Here is a 15,543-nt window from a genome sequence, read left to right on the forward strand (position 1 = left end):
TTTTCTCTAATTCAGTGTTTTGGTGACAGGTAACTTAAATTTTGTGCATTTATGATTTGGTTCAGTTTAATGACCAAATTCATTATCCTCTCATACAATATTAAACAAGGATTTCATTTACCATTTTAGGTATCACCATCAATTACTGAATGTTTTCTTATCAACTGTTATTTGCGTGAAGCATGCCACCATTTGATGGAAGTACCAGGAAGTACCTGGACTATACATAACATATGCAATACATATGGTATAATTATTTTTTTCGAACGACTGTGATTCCTTCCTCAGTGCTGCCCTCACTGAAACAGCTGACATCATGCTACTTGTTTCTGTGAGCCCTAATCACTTTAACCAAACAAAACACTTTGTTGTGGGAGTATTGATGAACCACTGTACGAATTCCTACTTTAAAACAATCATCATTCTTCAAGTAATTCAGGATTAAAAAAATGAAGAAAACTAATTACATGTGGGAAAGTAAAAAAGGAAGGGCAATTTTAGTTTACCTCAAAAGTGATGCTGGCAGCATTGAAGGAAATGGGAGATACACACATCTGTATCAATTTTTTTTTTTTGAGAAGAGATAATACTGTGGCACCTTTAGCATGACTGGCTGACTGAGAGACTGCACCAAATATGGACAACCACAATGCAATCAGATACTTGTGATCACAGTGTGTGAAAACTGGTGAAATTTATGCAATGGGCAGAAAGATTCCAAGGACAGCAGTTGGTGCTGTGAGCTGTTATAAACTGTCACTGGTGTTGAGATTGATGAATAGAGTTATCAGCACATCTGGGAACACTAAGGAAACTGTCTCTCATATGAGCAGCAGAACCTTGTAATAGTTCCAGGACAGAGATGTGAACTGAAATCAGAAATGGGTCCACCACTATGAGCGTCAATGCAAATCAAGCACACACCTTCATCAGTTATGAAAATGTTAAAATGCCTCAGTATGAAAATTACCTTGTTACCAGTGACTTTTATTGGTAATAATGGTCAGAATTGCTGGGTTTCGGACTTTGTCCATCATCTAGTATTCTATGATCTAGAGAACGCAACGTTTCTGGATTGAGGCTAGCTCTTTCTAAGGGACCCAATAGAGTAGGTTCCTCCTCTCTCACCTGAGGACGAAAACAGATCCGGTTTCCAAAATGTTGCATTCTCTAGTTTTTAGAATACCAGATGATGGATAAAGTCCAAAACCCAGTAATTCTGAGTGTTATACACCATCGTCAGAACTCTTTAGAATCTACAGGAATAACTGTCATTAGTCTTTGATACAGTGACATGGCACATAACTAGCAACTGAATCAAAATGGAGGAGGCTACTTTCAAAATATGTTGTTCTGTTCCATGATTATGTTCATACTGCCAAAATCACTGACAAGATGAAATCTGAATCTCTCAAACATCTACTGCAGTCTTGGCTTAGCACCATCTCATTTTGACCTTACCGGCTCATTAAAGGAAGAATTAAAATTGAAATTATCTGGTCATGATAAAATGAAAGAAGAACTGGAAGATGGCTTAAGGTTCAAACATTTTTATTATAATAGCATTATGAAATATGTAGATGGTTGAACAAACTGCAATGAAAAGCATGGTAATTAGTACAGAAAAATAAAATTGTTGTAACACCAGTATTATTAGTTTGTAACAACAACTAAACTAAAACTGCCTGAAGTTCTTTGCATTGTATATCATGCAATGACATTAAATAAACTTACATCATATTAACTCACCATTGTTAATGTCATCCTATCTATCTCATGTTTGTCTTTTGTTTTGTGCTGTCTGAATGGACTATGACCCTTGAGCAACTTGTACAGCATACATCCAAATGAAAACCAGTCTGCACTGGAATCATACGCTGTCCCTTTTGAGAGTACTTCAGGAGCCATGTACCCATGTGTTCCTCTGGAATAAAATATAGAAAAATGATTATGGAAACAGGGGATATACATAAAAAGAGGATACAAGAGAAGAATGAAGGAGATTTTATCACAGAAAAATTGAATTTGGTGAAAACTTCAACGGATTGTGATGACAGTACAAGTTCACAACTTATAACTGTGATACAGATCTGTCCAGTTTGATAAATTTACTGTTATTGTGAGGCCGCGCCATAGCTCAACCAGTTAGTTGCTGGCTTCCCACTGTGGTGGCCTGGGTTGGACCCCACGTCTGGTCAAGTGGGACTTATGGTGGACAAAGTGGCGCTGGGGTGGGTTTTCTCCGAGTAGTTCAGTTTCCCCTGCCAATCTTCATTCACCAAATTCTCCATCATCATAATCACCCGGGGCAGGCTACAATGGGCCAATCAGTGGCCGCCGTGCTGAGTGGACCCAGTTGGACTCCACCCCCCACTAAGCAAATTTAAATTTTAGAATTTTAATGTTATTGTATATTTCTCTACAATAAATTAATACAAGTAATAACTGAGTTCCCTTATATTTAAAAGAAAAAACTGTGAGCTCATACACCCCACATAAGTGAGCAAGAAGCACAGATTCCAGCCATATATGCCTTCACTTACCAGCAGCACGAATTCAAAATCTGAAACAAATTTCACATTCCAGACATGCACAGCTGTAAAAATTGCTACACTACGGTCTAATATAGAGATGTCAATTCTAACTCATTCCAAATATAATTAAATACAGTTTGTAATAAAGCATCATATGCATAGATGTAACATAAGCTGACTTTTGATTTCATAATAGTCAAAAGATGGCTCCTAGAAAAAACTTTTATTCCCATTTTACTCCATGTATCTCCAAAAATCATAGTGGCATATAAAAAGGCATCATGAGACATTTGAAAATATTTTATTTATGTAATCTGACTTAGCTAACATAAGCCCCATGCAAACACTGGAATGTTCTTTCTCCAGAGATTCCAAATTAATTATGAGATCCAACCAGTCACCTACCCAATGGGCCCCAGAGGGCTGTTTCACCACAAGACAAGTGGCAAGAGCCATGAAGCTATACCTCCACTTCAACTTAGAGTTGCAATAATACTTTACTGTTTATATAAAAGAAATTCAGTTTCTGTAGCCATTCACACAAACTATTACTTAAAGTGAATATTAGCACTGACCTCTGATAAGTCATGTACAATATAACCTGATATACATAGTTTTGGACCTGTCTACCCTCACACAGTTCTGTCTGCAGGGAAGGGAGAGGAATATTAAAGGAAAACACAAATTAATACATATTAGACACTAATATGGAAAACTGTTACTATGTGTACTATATATAAAACACAATTTCATGCAACTGTGAATTTTTATTAACTATCCAAACTTCCATTCATCTACCCTTCATTTATTCACTGTTTCACTCCTGCTAGAGGCTATAATGATGAGCAGCTGAATGTTGTCTGGATTATATGAAAGAAACAGAATTCAGAATCTTTCATTCAATGTTTCACTCCTGCTAGAGGCTATAATGATGAGCAGCTCAATGTTGTCTGGAGTATACTAAAGAAACAGAATTCAGAACTTTTAATTCACTGTTTCACTCCTGCTAGAGGCTATAATGATGAGCGGTTGAATGTTGTCTGGAGTATATTAAATAAACAGAATTTAGAATCTTTAAAGTTTCTGGAGCTGAAGCAGACAACATACATTTAATTAAAGTAAATTAAAACAAATAGGGGCACTTGGTAGCGTAGTTGGTTGAGGCACTTTGCTACAAGCCATAAAGTCGCGGGTTCAAGTCCTGATGAGGTCACTGGATTTTTTTCAATTGGCCTAATCCTTCCAGCCATTCAATGGCCCTGGGGTTGACTCAGCCTCTAACAGAAATGAGTACCAGGAATTAATCAAATAATTTTCCTGGGGAGTAAAGCGCGACTGGTACATAAGGCTGACAACCTTACCGCCATCTTTGAGCCGATTGTCTAGATAATGTGGGACCCTCAACGTTTCACAACCCTATGGGCCTTCATGGCCTGTTACAGGGATAGCTTTACTCACTTTTTTTACTTTAAATGAAAACAAATAAACATACTTACACACTAGCATGAGGTTTTTTCTTTGAGAAGTCACAGGCAAGACCAAGATCTGATATCCTAACATGTCCATGTTCATCGAGCAGTATATTAGCAGGCTTTAGATCTCGGTAGACAATATATCTTCTGTGCATATGTTCTAAACCTGCAAACACATGAAATCAGGCAGACACGGAACAAAAATTAAATGACAGTACCTTGTTTCATGAAAATACAGCAAGAGTTAATTATTCGAGGGACCAGTCCTCCATATTTTTAAATTACCTTCTTTTATATTCAGAGTTCAGATGCTGTTCCTGAGTTTAGACATATATATACACGATAAACAGCGTGAAAATACTGTAATGTGGATGTCCAAAGCGTTTCTGTTGAATACGCAACAATGGAAACTGTGTCTGCTGTGGGCTATCCTACAACTGGTTGCTAGGTGATGCAATACCGCTAACAATGGAACTTCTTTCTACCTGGTCCGTGCCACAACCATTGCTATGCAATGATGAGGTAAACACACCTCTACAACAAGAGGAGAGTGTGTGTTCCATGTGGTCAGTGCTGTGGCTATATAGCGACAGATGTGAGCTGTCAGTTCAGGTTCGAAGTAGAATTGGTTCACAGTGGTTAAGACTGAGTCACAAGTGAATAATAGTGGTGAAAGGAAGCAAACCAAGGTGTGGAAACCAGCAGAGCTGGACAGAAGACTCAGTGAAGAAACATAAGATGATAGATTAGTCATGGTGCATCGTGTGGAAGACTTTATTACTGAGTAACTGTAACTGCAATCAACTTATCCAATAAATCACTTTTTTTTTAAATTCACTTAGTTTGGGGTGGAGTCCTACTGGGTCCACTCGGCATGGCGGCCACTGATTGGCCTACTGTAGCCTGCCCCGGGTGATTCATCTAATCCAGAACCCATTAACTTCTTCTCGCATTACCAGGATATGGGACAATACATTTCATGATGTGAGTTCAGGTCTTCACATGATTATTTTGCTATTCTGGTGCCTATTATTCTTGCTGGTAGCAGAATGTCTTGAAAATCTATTACAAACTGTCAACCTCTGTTGCCCATGCATTTTGACATATAACCCACTCCAAATTTAATTGATTTTGTTCCAATTTTAAACTGTGCACCTCAGTCAAAACAATGGACTAGATGAAAGTTTCTGATGAACACATTAAACCTAACAGAGAATCCTTAATATGAATACACGAACGACCACTGGGGTCAATTTTATGGTAAGAAGAGAAGAACCAATTTTATTTTTCATTTATTTTTTAGATTGTTCAGATTGTCCAACTCAGATTAACATTGCATGGGAATGCAATTCCAGCACCTGTCTGACCAAGCATCCAACAGAGGAACTGAAAGGGTTGACAAATGGCAGCTCCATTTCATTTTTTCTTGTTGCACTTTGACATTACATTTCAAGGTCATTCAGATTATGATCCTCCAGCAGTGATGCACTATGAGCGTGCTCTGGACAGGGTATTTTAATAGCTGCATAATGTAGGCATTATTTAGAAAGTAAATAAGGATGCCATCTGTAGAGGTCTGTCCATTTATCTCCTGACCCAAGACTAAGTGCTTAACAGATGGACTGCTTTTCTTAAAGTTTTATATGCAAGGCTTTCACCAAATTGTGTTGAGTATTCCTTAATTTTCAGCTCTACTCACACAACATAAAAAGCCACAAATTATTAAAATAAGATGCATATTATCATATAACTACATATGCTAATTTACCCTTTATTTGAATAGAGACAGCATATTTTAAAATTAATCTCTTTCAAAACAAGCCATAAATGGACTTCTCCATGTATCCCACAAAAAAATCTCAATATTTTATAGAAATTCGATATGGGAGACTTCAATCAAATTCCACATGGAACATGGGTTGGTACAGAAAATATCCCAACACCATTTTCCTAACCCAGAGATCAAAGGACCAATCTGTGGAGAGTTAGGACAGTCATTCATTGCAGTCTTATGGGCCTATCTGCATGAATTCCTTTTTTGAGTAATTCGATGGAAGAGAAAGCTGGATCTCTGATAGCTACAGAGCATCTCCAGTCCAAGGACTTAGTGATAACATTCTGAAAGAATCGAATCAAATCTGCTTGTTGACTTAACTGAAAATTCAAATTTACAATTGCACACCAAATATAACCTCAGTGAAATTACTGTTAGTGATCATTTAAAGTGCTTGGTGTACAATGTTAAATTTTAAGGTGAAGTACTTTGTCTCAACAGGAAACATTTTTAATGCAGTAGTGTAGTTGGTTGAGGGGCTATGCTACAAGCCAGAAGGTTGTGGGTTAAAGTCCCAATGAGGTCACTGGATTTTTTCATTTGACCTAATCCTTCCAGCCGCACTAGGGCCCTGGGGTTGACTGAGCCTCTAACAAAAATGAGTACCAGGAATTAATTAAATAATTTTCCTGGGGAGTAAAGTGCAGCCGGCGCGTAAGGCTGACACCCTTACCACCATCTTTCAGCCAATTGTCTAGATAATGTGGGACCCTCAACGTCTCACAACCCTATGGGCCTTCATGGCCTGTTACAGGGATAGCTTTACTTTTTTTTTTTACATAAATATACAAATTCAAGTTGTTTCTTGGAGAAATATCAGTGCAAAATACATGCACGACCCAGCAGTGATCCTTATTTGACAACTTACCTATCCAAAAGCATCCTTGCTAAAATTCATACATACCAGTTGCTCACTCAGAAATCCCCCACCCAAACAATAATTGCAAATATCTTAAATGTTAGCAATACCCAGTATATGAGATGCAGTTCAACTTGAGAGCAATCTATCTCAGGAGTGAGAAGAGAGCAGAGTGTAGCTTCAGAAAGGGCTGTGTACTCACAGTTCTATAGTCCTCGTGTGATGACACTATTCTGGGCCCTTAACAGGGTCTTTTCTCCGTTCCCACTATCCTGCCTGCAGTGGCCTCAAAAGGGGCTGTCTCTCCACCCTCCCCACCCCTGACCCTGAGTGACACCTTCCACCCAATCTGCCTATATACACTCACTGCACCCTCACCTTACACTGTTTGATCCTGAAGATGAAGGCAGTACATGCTACCAAAATGTTACATATGTAGTATCCACCTGGAGAAGATTACATAGTATTACAACCCAGAAGATCACAACTGGAACAATGTCATTTATAAAACTGTGATATAAGTCACAGCATATTGTGCAAATCTAAACTCACCTAAAATAACTTCGGCTGCATAGAATTTCATCTCATGTTCATTAAAAACTCCATGCTGTGACAAGTGATAATGCAGATCTCCACCATTCATGAGGTCCAGAATGAAGCAAAGTTTGTCTGGTGTGTGAAATGCATAGGTCATACAAACTATGAAGGGGCAGTCAACCTGAAAATGCAACATATTATTCTCAATTTGTCAGCAGTGTTGGTGGGAAGGAAATGCTAGAGGGCAAGAGTGCACGAGAAGATAAAGGTGCCAGTTGTTAAAATACTCTGTCACCATTAAAGTTCCATAAGAAATCAAAAACAAGAAGTTCTTGGAAGAACTCACGATGCCCACTTTCCTTCAAAGGCTATTATCAGAAACTATATTTAATAATTACACAATCTAGTGCAAAACATGTAAGATTTGAGGCTTTCACGGCGGTGACTATGAAGAAAGCAGTCTTCTGGGATTTGGCACCGTGTATATGTGGTGTTAACCGACGTTTCGGAGNTCAAGTTCTGACTATGATCACTTAAAATTTCATACCATTACCTGGACATAAATATTAGCATATGAAGAATGATTTCATATAAACTTTCTAGGTAGTTTTATGATCATCATATGTTGCTACATATGCTTCATTAGTTATTACATAACACAAACTACATATTTCACATGGCAAATAAGCAGTTCTTTTACATCTTAAACACACACATGCATGCCCACATGAATGTGTGCCACATATGCACACACAAAACCTTTAACAAGTTAAGCATTTATATAACATGCATTTTCACACAAAATGCTGGGGTCCTATGTCACCAGTGTTCAGTTAAATCTGGTACAATGTTTCTTCCAGTAACATGTGGGAGTTGCATGAATTTGTACATTATTATGTGCATGCTGAGGATGTAAATTTACAGACAATAAACTTACCCCTGTACTGACTAGAGACAACATAATCCTCTCATTGAGGGCCAGAGTTTCACCCTGTTTCATTTTTATCCGCTTCTTGTCCAGACATTTCATTGCATACATCTTGCCAGTGTCTGCTTTTCGACAACCATACACCTCTCCGAAACCCCCACGCCCAATGATACGATGAACACTGAAGTCATTCATTGTTAACTGCAATATCATAAACATCAGAATTAAGAACAATAATGCATGCAAAACTATTTTCAGCTCAAATTTGACTGCACCTAAGGAAAACAAGAATCCAGATCAAATATGACTCGTAACTTTGCATGTATAGTCCAAGTACTCAAATGTTTAGTTTGCTGTTATTTGTATCATTTGAAAATTCGGATCAGCGAAGGATTTAAATACTCAAGAGTGCTAGAGAAAGGTAGAGCTATGCAGGAGGTCAACAATCTGTACCAGTCCCTCTGGAACTCATTCTGGGGTCTTGCCTGGGAACCTCAATACACCGTACTTCCATCAGATAACTCTAGTACTCAGTAATAAGCCATTCAAAACAAACCGTTCATGTCTCTGAGTAAAATTTCCTAACATCCTGATTATACTGTATAATGAATGTTTGGCTACTATATACCCATCAGCCTAGAGTACCACCTTTTAATTTTAATCATTTCTTGCATCCTGTTGTGTGTTTAATCAATAGTAGAGTGAATTTACCGACTACACAACACATTTTTTATTATCACATATCACTATATTTTCGACCTTAAAAGGTCATCTTTAGGTGTATGAACATGGCTGCATAATTACACGCAGGCACATTCACTTTTCACTCATTCAACCTTGTATCTTTTCCAGATTTACGTTCACTAATATATCGAGTTCTTTTATAAAACACAGGTTAAAATTGTTATCATTCTAATTTATTTGTTAAAAGTTCGTGAATCGAAGTTCAATTCATGTCACTGGTTACACTTTCACTTGTTTTTCAGTCTCATTTTACTTACCCTCACTACTGTATTTAGTTCTTTTTAAACTAGTTTAATTATTATTATTGTTAAAGGTTTGTAAATTGAAGTTCAACTTATGTTATTGGTTACACTTACAGTCGTGTTCATACACCTGAAGATGACCTTTTAAGGTCGAAACATGTAGTGATATGAGATAATAAAAAACGTGTTGTGTAGTCGGTAAATTCACTCTACTATAGAGTACCACCCTTTGTTGGCTGTCTGAAATTGGTTATCCAGCATATATGGAGCTACCCTCAATCTATGAAGGCAGATTTCTCTATCACAACCTGAGGCCTTCATGACAAGGGATCCATCCTGTAACATTAGAAACGCAAAAAATTTGTTGCCATTCACCCAAAGAGCATGCTGTCTGAAACGGAAATATTCCCTTGAAACAAAGAGTATGGTCTACTCAGTTGTAACAAAGTGTAGTCTACAGACATCCCAATATTTTGGAGGAATATTTTGGAGGAACATGCAGCCTGTCTCTTCAGGGGTGAAAAATAGGTCAAGCAAGGACTCAGCAGGAGCAGCCAGCAAGTTATACCCAGCTTGTCACTACACATTTCTTGCTTGGCTTACACTTCATCAATAAACAGGGAGGTGATATGTTCTTCTGGAATGTTGTGCTATCTCTATGTTATAACACAGAAGCCCATAGTCCTCATGGTCAGCACTGTGAGAACCTCAAGTTCAGCAATCTTTGGAAGTATTTTCATACTGATACTCTACAGATAAAATATTTGCAAGAAGCTGCTTAGTTTGTGACTGTGGAGTGATTATTTGTGTTGACTGATAACAACTGGTTTAAGGCAGAGTATGCAGTAAGTGATAATACTGTATATGGATAAGCATATATGTTTACTTAATAACTGCATCTACTAAGAAAATTATAATCAACTATTTTTTTTTATTTCTGCAAATCACAACATGTTTTAATCAAATACTGATCATCATCAAATGAACATTTACAAATAAAATAAATATAGATTAATGAATTGAATATTATAATTTAATTTTGTTTGAAGTAAGGTTCCAGTTCCAACAAGTGTGTCACTCTTATGGCACTTAAGATAAAATGCATAATTATGTCAAATTTCTAATATATTTAATTATAAGTAATACATACATGAATTATAAATACATTAAGACTTGCAGGATGTCACTTAAGCATGTATCATAGATTTTAGTCAAACAGGATTCTTATATTGTGGCTGGTCTTTGGTGAAGTTCTTTATATAAAAATACTTGGTGTCCAGCACAGTTCAAGGGTTAGGTACATATGTTTGCCTTGCGCTGTCAGTGATGCGGTCTGTTTTGTTGTGGACCTTTTCTCCGACGCATTCACCATATACCACTTGTATGTCATAATTATACAGTTATGGCGTATTATAGTCATTCATCAGTAATCTGTCATACGACAGGTCCACAGTCTTTTCCAAATATTATATATTAAACTGGCGTATTATATATGGTGCTTAAAATTATGTAGCATGACAACATTGTGCGAACATGCAGTCATGATGTACCAATGTACATGTAACATGTTGCATACAGTGGGAATATGATATCCAGTTGTGTGCGCTGAAAGTTGTGTCTACCTGTGCTGATGGATTGTGACTGCTGTGTTAGTGCTATAATGGAATCCATTTCAGACAAATTCTCACTCCACATATCAAGTACTGAACAGAACATGTATTCATGATCCAAATCAAAAGTCAGAAATCCATTATAAATAATGCACTACGTATGCTATACTGTTACTGACAACCACACATATTTCTTTTTATTTTCTTTCCTAGTTTTTTGTCCTTCAATATAAATTCTTCCAGTTCTCATCCACTAAAGCATTTTGAACAGCATGTTAATGACTGACCTTTATTTTTTACCAAATGAGATTGAAATGTTCGTTCTCTATTCAATCACAAGGAGCGTAGTTTCAAAAAAAATTATATGAATAACAATATTCAAGCAACTATTACCTGTTAGAAATCATGTTCCGTTTCCACACATAAATATTACAGGTAATTTGACATTAGTTTCCACTCTATATTCTCAGTACAGTGTTAAGTTTTCTGATGAAGATACACTTCTTCAAAATCCAGGTACTGATTCCAAAAGGTATTCCTGTTATGATGGGACTAGGTCATATCACACAAACTTGCATAATTGAACTCTTACAAAGAGAGCAACGTAACTTTTTGCAGAAACTTGAAAACTTTGCTCCATAATCTTTCCTCACATACTCTATTAGGAAAGTGAAGTGATATGTAAACAGTTTTTCCACTGTTTCTGTTATTCAGATGAATGCCAAATGGAATTAACTCTGGTCAACTGACGAGATTAAGGTTTAAGAACAGAACTCTTAAGTGTATGCCTGTGAACAATTTCAATACAGTGGCAAATACTTATAAAATCAGAAGTTTCAAACAACTACCAAAAGATGAATTGTACCTTCTGTGATACAATGCCATGCAACCCAGCAAAAGTCGCAGCCTGCTGCCTGTTTGATACTGGTTTCTTGCTTGGCTTACTCTCTGACCCTGAAGAAGGAAGTGGAATGAATGTTCCTCTGAAATGTCGGCTGACCTTCACCAGACTACATGGTGTTACATCCAAAATTGCAGACAGAACTCAAAACCACTAACTTCCGACATTATTAAAGATGGATAGCATCAAATAACATTGCATACAAAAAACCTTATCCAAACCACCTTGCCCAATGCCATTAAATAAATCTACATGTACTGACATGCATTTCCTTAATTACACTTATAAATATTAAGAATTCAGATATTTATTCTTGCTTATTTGTTTAATACACAGAGAACTGTTGGGAGCAGTAGCTACTGTTATAAACAGGAGTCAAAACAATTTAAACTGCTGTTTCAGGATATGGAAGCTGAAATACTTCAAATGTATATAATCTAGTGCTCTTACCTGGATATTTAGTTCTAAATTCTTCCATTGACAGAATCTTGTATATTTATCACTGCAATCATATAAGAATATACAAATGAACACAATCATGTCTTCACTTATAAGGAAAAGAAGTAAAAACCACAAGATATTCTCTGATCAACATATAGCTGCACATAACCACAAAACTTTACTTTCTTTTTCAAATACTAATTGCAGTCTGTCATTAATGGCTTAACTCCTGACTTCAGGAAAAGATTATACTTAGCACCAGGAATCTTCCTAGTGGTAAAGAGTGGGTGGCTAGGATGTACGGCTGACAACCTCAGTGCCGTCTGTGAGCTGACTGTCTAGAAAATGTGGGAGCCTTGTTGCCTCACAACCCTAAAGGCCTCCACGGCCTGTTACAGGGATAGCTTTACCTTTTTTCAACCCTCTTTATAACAATACCTTTACATAAAAAAAGTAAAGGTAAAGCTGTCCCTGTAATAGGTCATGAAGGCCCATAGGGGAGTGGGAGGTCGAGGCTCCAATATCTTCTAGACATTCAGCTAAGAGATGGCAGTAAGGTTGTCAGCCTTATGCACCGGCCACCCTCTACCCCCAGGAATCTTCCTGGTACTCATTTCTGTTAGAGGCTGAGACGATCCCAGGGCCATACTGTGGCTGGAAGGATTAGATAAGTTGAAAAAATTCAATGATCTCATTGGAAATTGAACCCATGACCTTTTGGCATGTAGAATAGTGCTTTGACCAACTATGCTACTGCGTGCCCCCCCATACCTTTATATAAGGTATTAAAATACATTACAAGTATTGTCAACTACATATATATAAAATAAATTTAAACTGATTTTTATTTCTTCATAAGCTCAAAGCCTTCAAAAGGACTGTTTGCTCTGGATGTAAATAAAAATTATTTTTACAGGGGGTGCTTATAGAAATTCAGAGATTCAACTCTGTAAAAAAGACTAACACTCAACTCAAAGTAGTAATTGAAAATTTATACTTCAACAGTTTTCTGTGCACACAGCTGTATTTTACCATCACTAAACTGTCGTCAAATCTTATTCTACAATAATAAATCAATTCTATTTTTCACACTCATTACATTGTAGTTACTTTTTCAGAGGTGGTAAACTGAATATTAATTCTGTACTATGCCCCACAATAAATACCTTGCTTATGAGCACCTTATAATTTTAACTAATGTAATATATCTTGGAATATCAATGGAAAAAACAGATTAAATACAGCTTAAAAATAATTTTTTGAATGCTAACACAATCACGAGACTGCAATAATGCATGAGGACAACCTTTTGGTGCTTGTACTAACGAATTTCTGAGTGCATGTGCCCTCCCTCCCCTTCTCACACAGATGTGCACAGGCACACACGCATGCATGCATGCACACTCATTCTTTTATGAATATGTACTTCTTAGGTGAACTGTATCAACTGGGAACGTAATTCGATACAAGACCGTAACTGGAATATTATGGGATGGATGAGGAATAAAGCTGTCGTGACATTATGGCTCTTTGTCAAGTTGGCATACTGTGAAATATGGAAGAGACTGAAGACCTTTTGTTCATTGGCTCAGATAAAACAGAGATGACGCTAAAAGAAAGCTAACTCAGCATTTTACTGAAGGGACTGGAAAAACAAGAGAGAATGTCAAGATATCCTGTCATCTGGTGATGAACTTAGGAACTGCACAGGTTTAGTCTCCCGGGGAACAGAATCTCTTTTCAGTACTTCATTCTTCACATCTTGCTTTATATCCATTACTTGTTCTTACTCTCTACATATCTCCTTCCTCTTGCGCTTCTTTCCTATCCATTTTATAAGTACATCCTTCCATCATTTCATTCCCTTTCCTGTACATTAACTATTCCAGAAAATACTGCTCAAAGGCTTCTACAATTATACAAAATATGACAGTATGCAGATATGATAATGAACATTACTGTTTGATATATTGAGGGCATTCGATGACCAATGCCACAGTCACACACTGTGATTAATTATATCCTCTGTGAGCACAGACAAATGACTTTTGTAAGATAAAGAGTCCTGCTGCAGCTCAATGAGCCCAAAGTAATCCTAATACAGTTCACCAGGCTCTTAACAACCCCAAAACAGTTCAATGGGCAACAAACAATTTTGATACAGCTCAGCAAGCCCTAAGGGAACATGATAACATTTCAGCCAGCAGTAAGAAATCCTGATATAGATGAAGATGATGATGATGAAGAATCATCATTTGCTCGAGAGCTGTGTCTGGGCCCTGACCTTCTTCAAAAGCCATTTTTACTCTTCCTGATTCAATGCCAAGCTCTTGCAACTGCTCTCTCCTAGAAGTCTGATATTCTGATCCACACTATCTCCCCAACCTAAGGCACAATAGATCACCGTGGTCACGGTGCAAGGGCCAAGAAGGCCCACCCCTAATACATTCATACATTCATCTCCCCAACTTAACACCATGCACTGAGCCCTAAACAATCCTGACACATTTTATAACACACTGAGCAACCATGACTGAGTTCACAAGGCCTATAACAATCCTAATACAGTTCACTGTACCCATAACAATGACAGTACACTTCACCATGCTGCAAGTAACCTTTATACAGCAACTTAACCTTTTTGCATTTAAATTCATAGTATTCTGATGCTATCTGCACAGCTCATTTAAATGCCTTTTATGTACTACTTTTCAGTATTTTACACATTGGAGGATATATTTTGTTTCACCATTTCTTCTGGTAGGCATGGTGAAAAATTCATATACTGCAAATTGTATGCTCCCCATCCCATTCAGTAACATCATGACCTGCAAGTAGCTTCAGAAGTCGATAACAAAATATACAATGAATATTCACAAAAAAAATTTTAACTTTCTCATTCTTAATCCATTTTACTGCAGTAGTGTGTTTTTCAAACTAGAACGTCTTTAAGAAAAATTTACATTACCTCTTTGATACTGATTCAAACTGTTATAAATGTCATTAGCAACAGGCCATGCAGCAGCATAGCAACAGCAATGATGATGAATTATACATAAATTTACTATCAATGTTTAACTTACTGAAGCCTGCATAGTGGCCAACTCTCTTGTTGGAAGGGGAAGAACACTTGAGCAATTAAGCAACATCATAGAATTTATGATTTTCAAGATTTGTGGAATGAAAGAAATTTACAGAATACTCAGTTTCCCTATGCTGTTAAAGATGCCAGGAAAACGAAATCTGGCACAGATCATTGAGCAGAAGCTTTAGAAGGACTTCAGCTTAATGAATATCGTAACCATGGACAGGAGGAGTGTGTTGTCATGTGAAACTATTTCTCATTTCAGGATGTCGATTTCAGGAAAACCTTCAATGGACCATAATTCAACACTATTCCTCAAATCATATGGCAAGGGGACACGAGTGTTGCACTTCATC

At 37.1% G+C, this 15,543-nt stretch overlaps 1 protein-coding gene across 1 annotated transcript in view; it reads right to left on the bottom strand.

Annotated features, from left to right (window-relative positions):
* The window catches only part of LOC111871818 (G protein-coupled receptor kinase 1), a 202,157-nt gene that overhangs the window by 18,725 nt on the left and 167,889 nt on the right, over nt 1-15,543 (bottom strand). Inside the window, exons 7-11 of the mRNA XM_023865183.2 lie at nt 12,112-12,163; nt 8,174-8,365; nt 7,252-7,417; nt 4,031-4,172; nt 1,750-1,924 (exon numbers count right to left, since the gene is read on the bottom strand). Of these exons, the coding sequence (XP_023720951.1) occupies nt 1,750-1,924; nt 4,031-4,172; nt 7,252-7,417; nt 8,174-8,365; nt 12,112-12,163 (727 nt within the window). The remainder of the gene's footprint in view (nt 1-1,749; nt 1,925-4,030; nt 4,173-7,251; nt 7,418-8,173; nt 8,366-12,111; nt 12,164-15,543) is intronic.

The sequence above is a fragment of the Cryptotermes secundus genome, unplaced genomic scaffold (genome assembly GCF_002891405.2).
Source record: "Cryptotermes secundus unplaced genomic scaffold, Csec_1.0 scaffold873, whole genome shotgun sequence".
NCBI classification, from domain to species: domain Eukaryota; kingdom Metazoa; phylum Arthropoda; class Insecta; order Blattodea; family Kalotermitidae; genus Cryptotermes; species Cryptotermes secundus.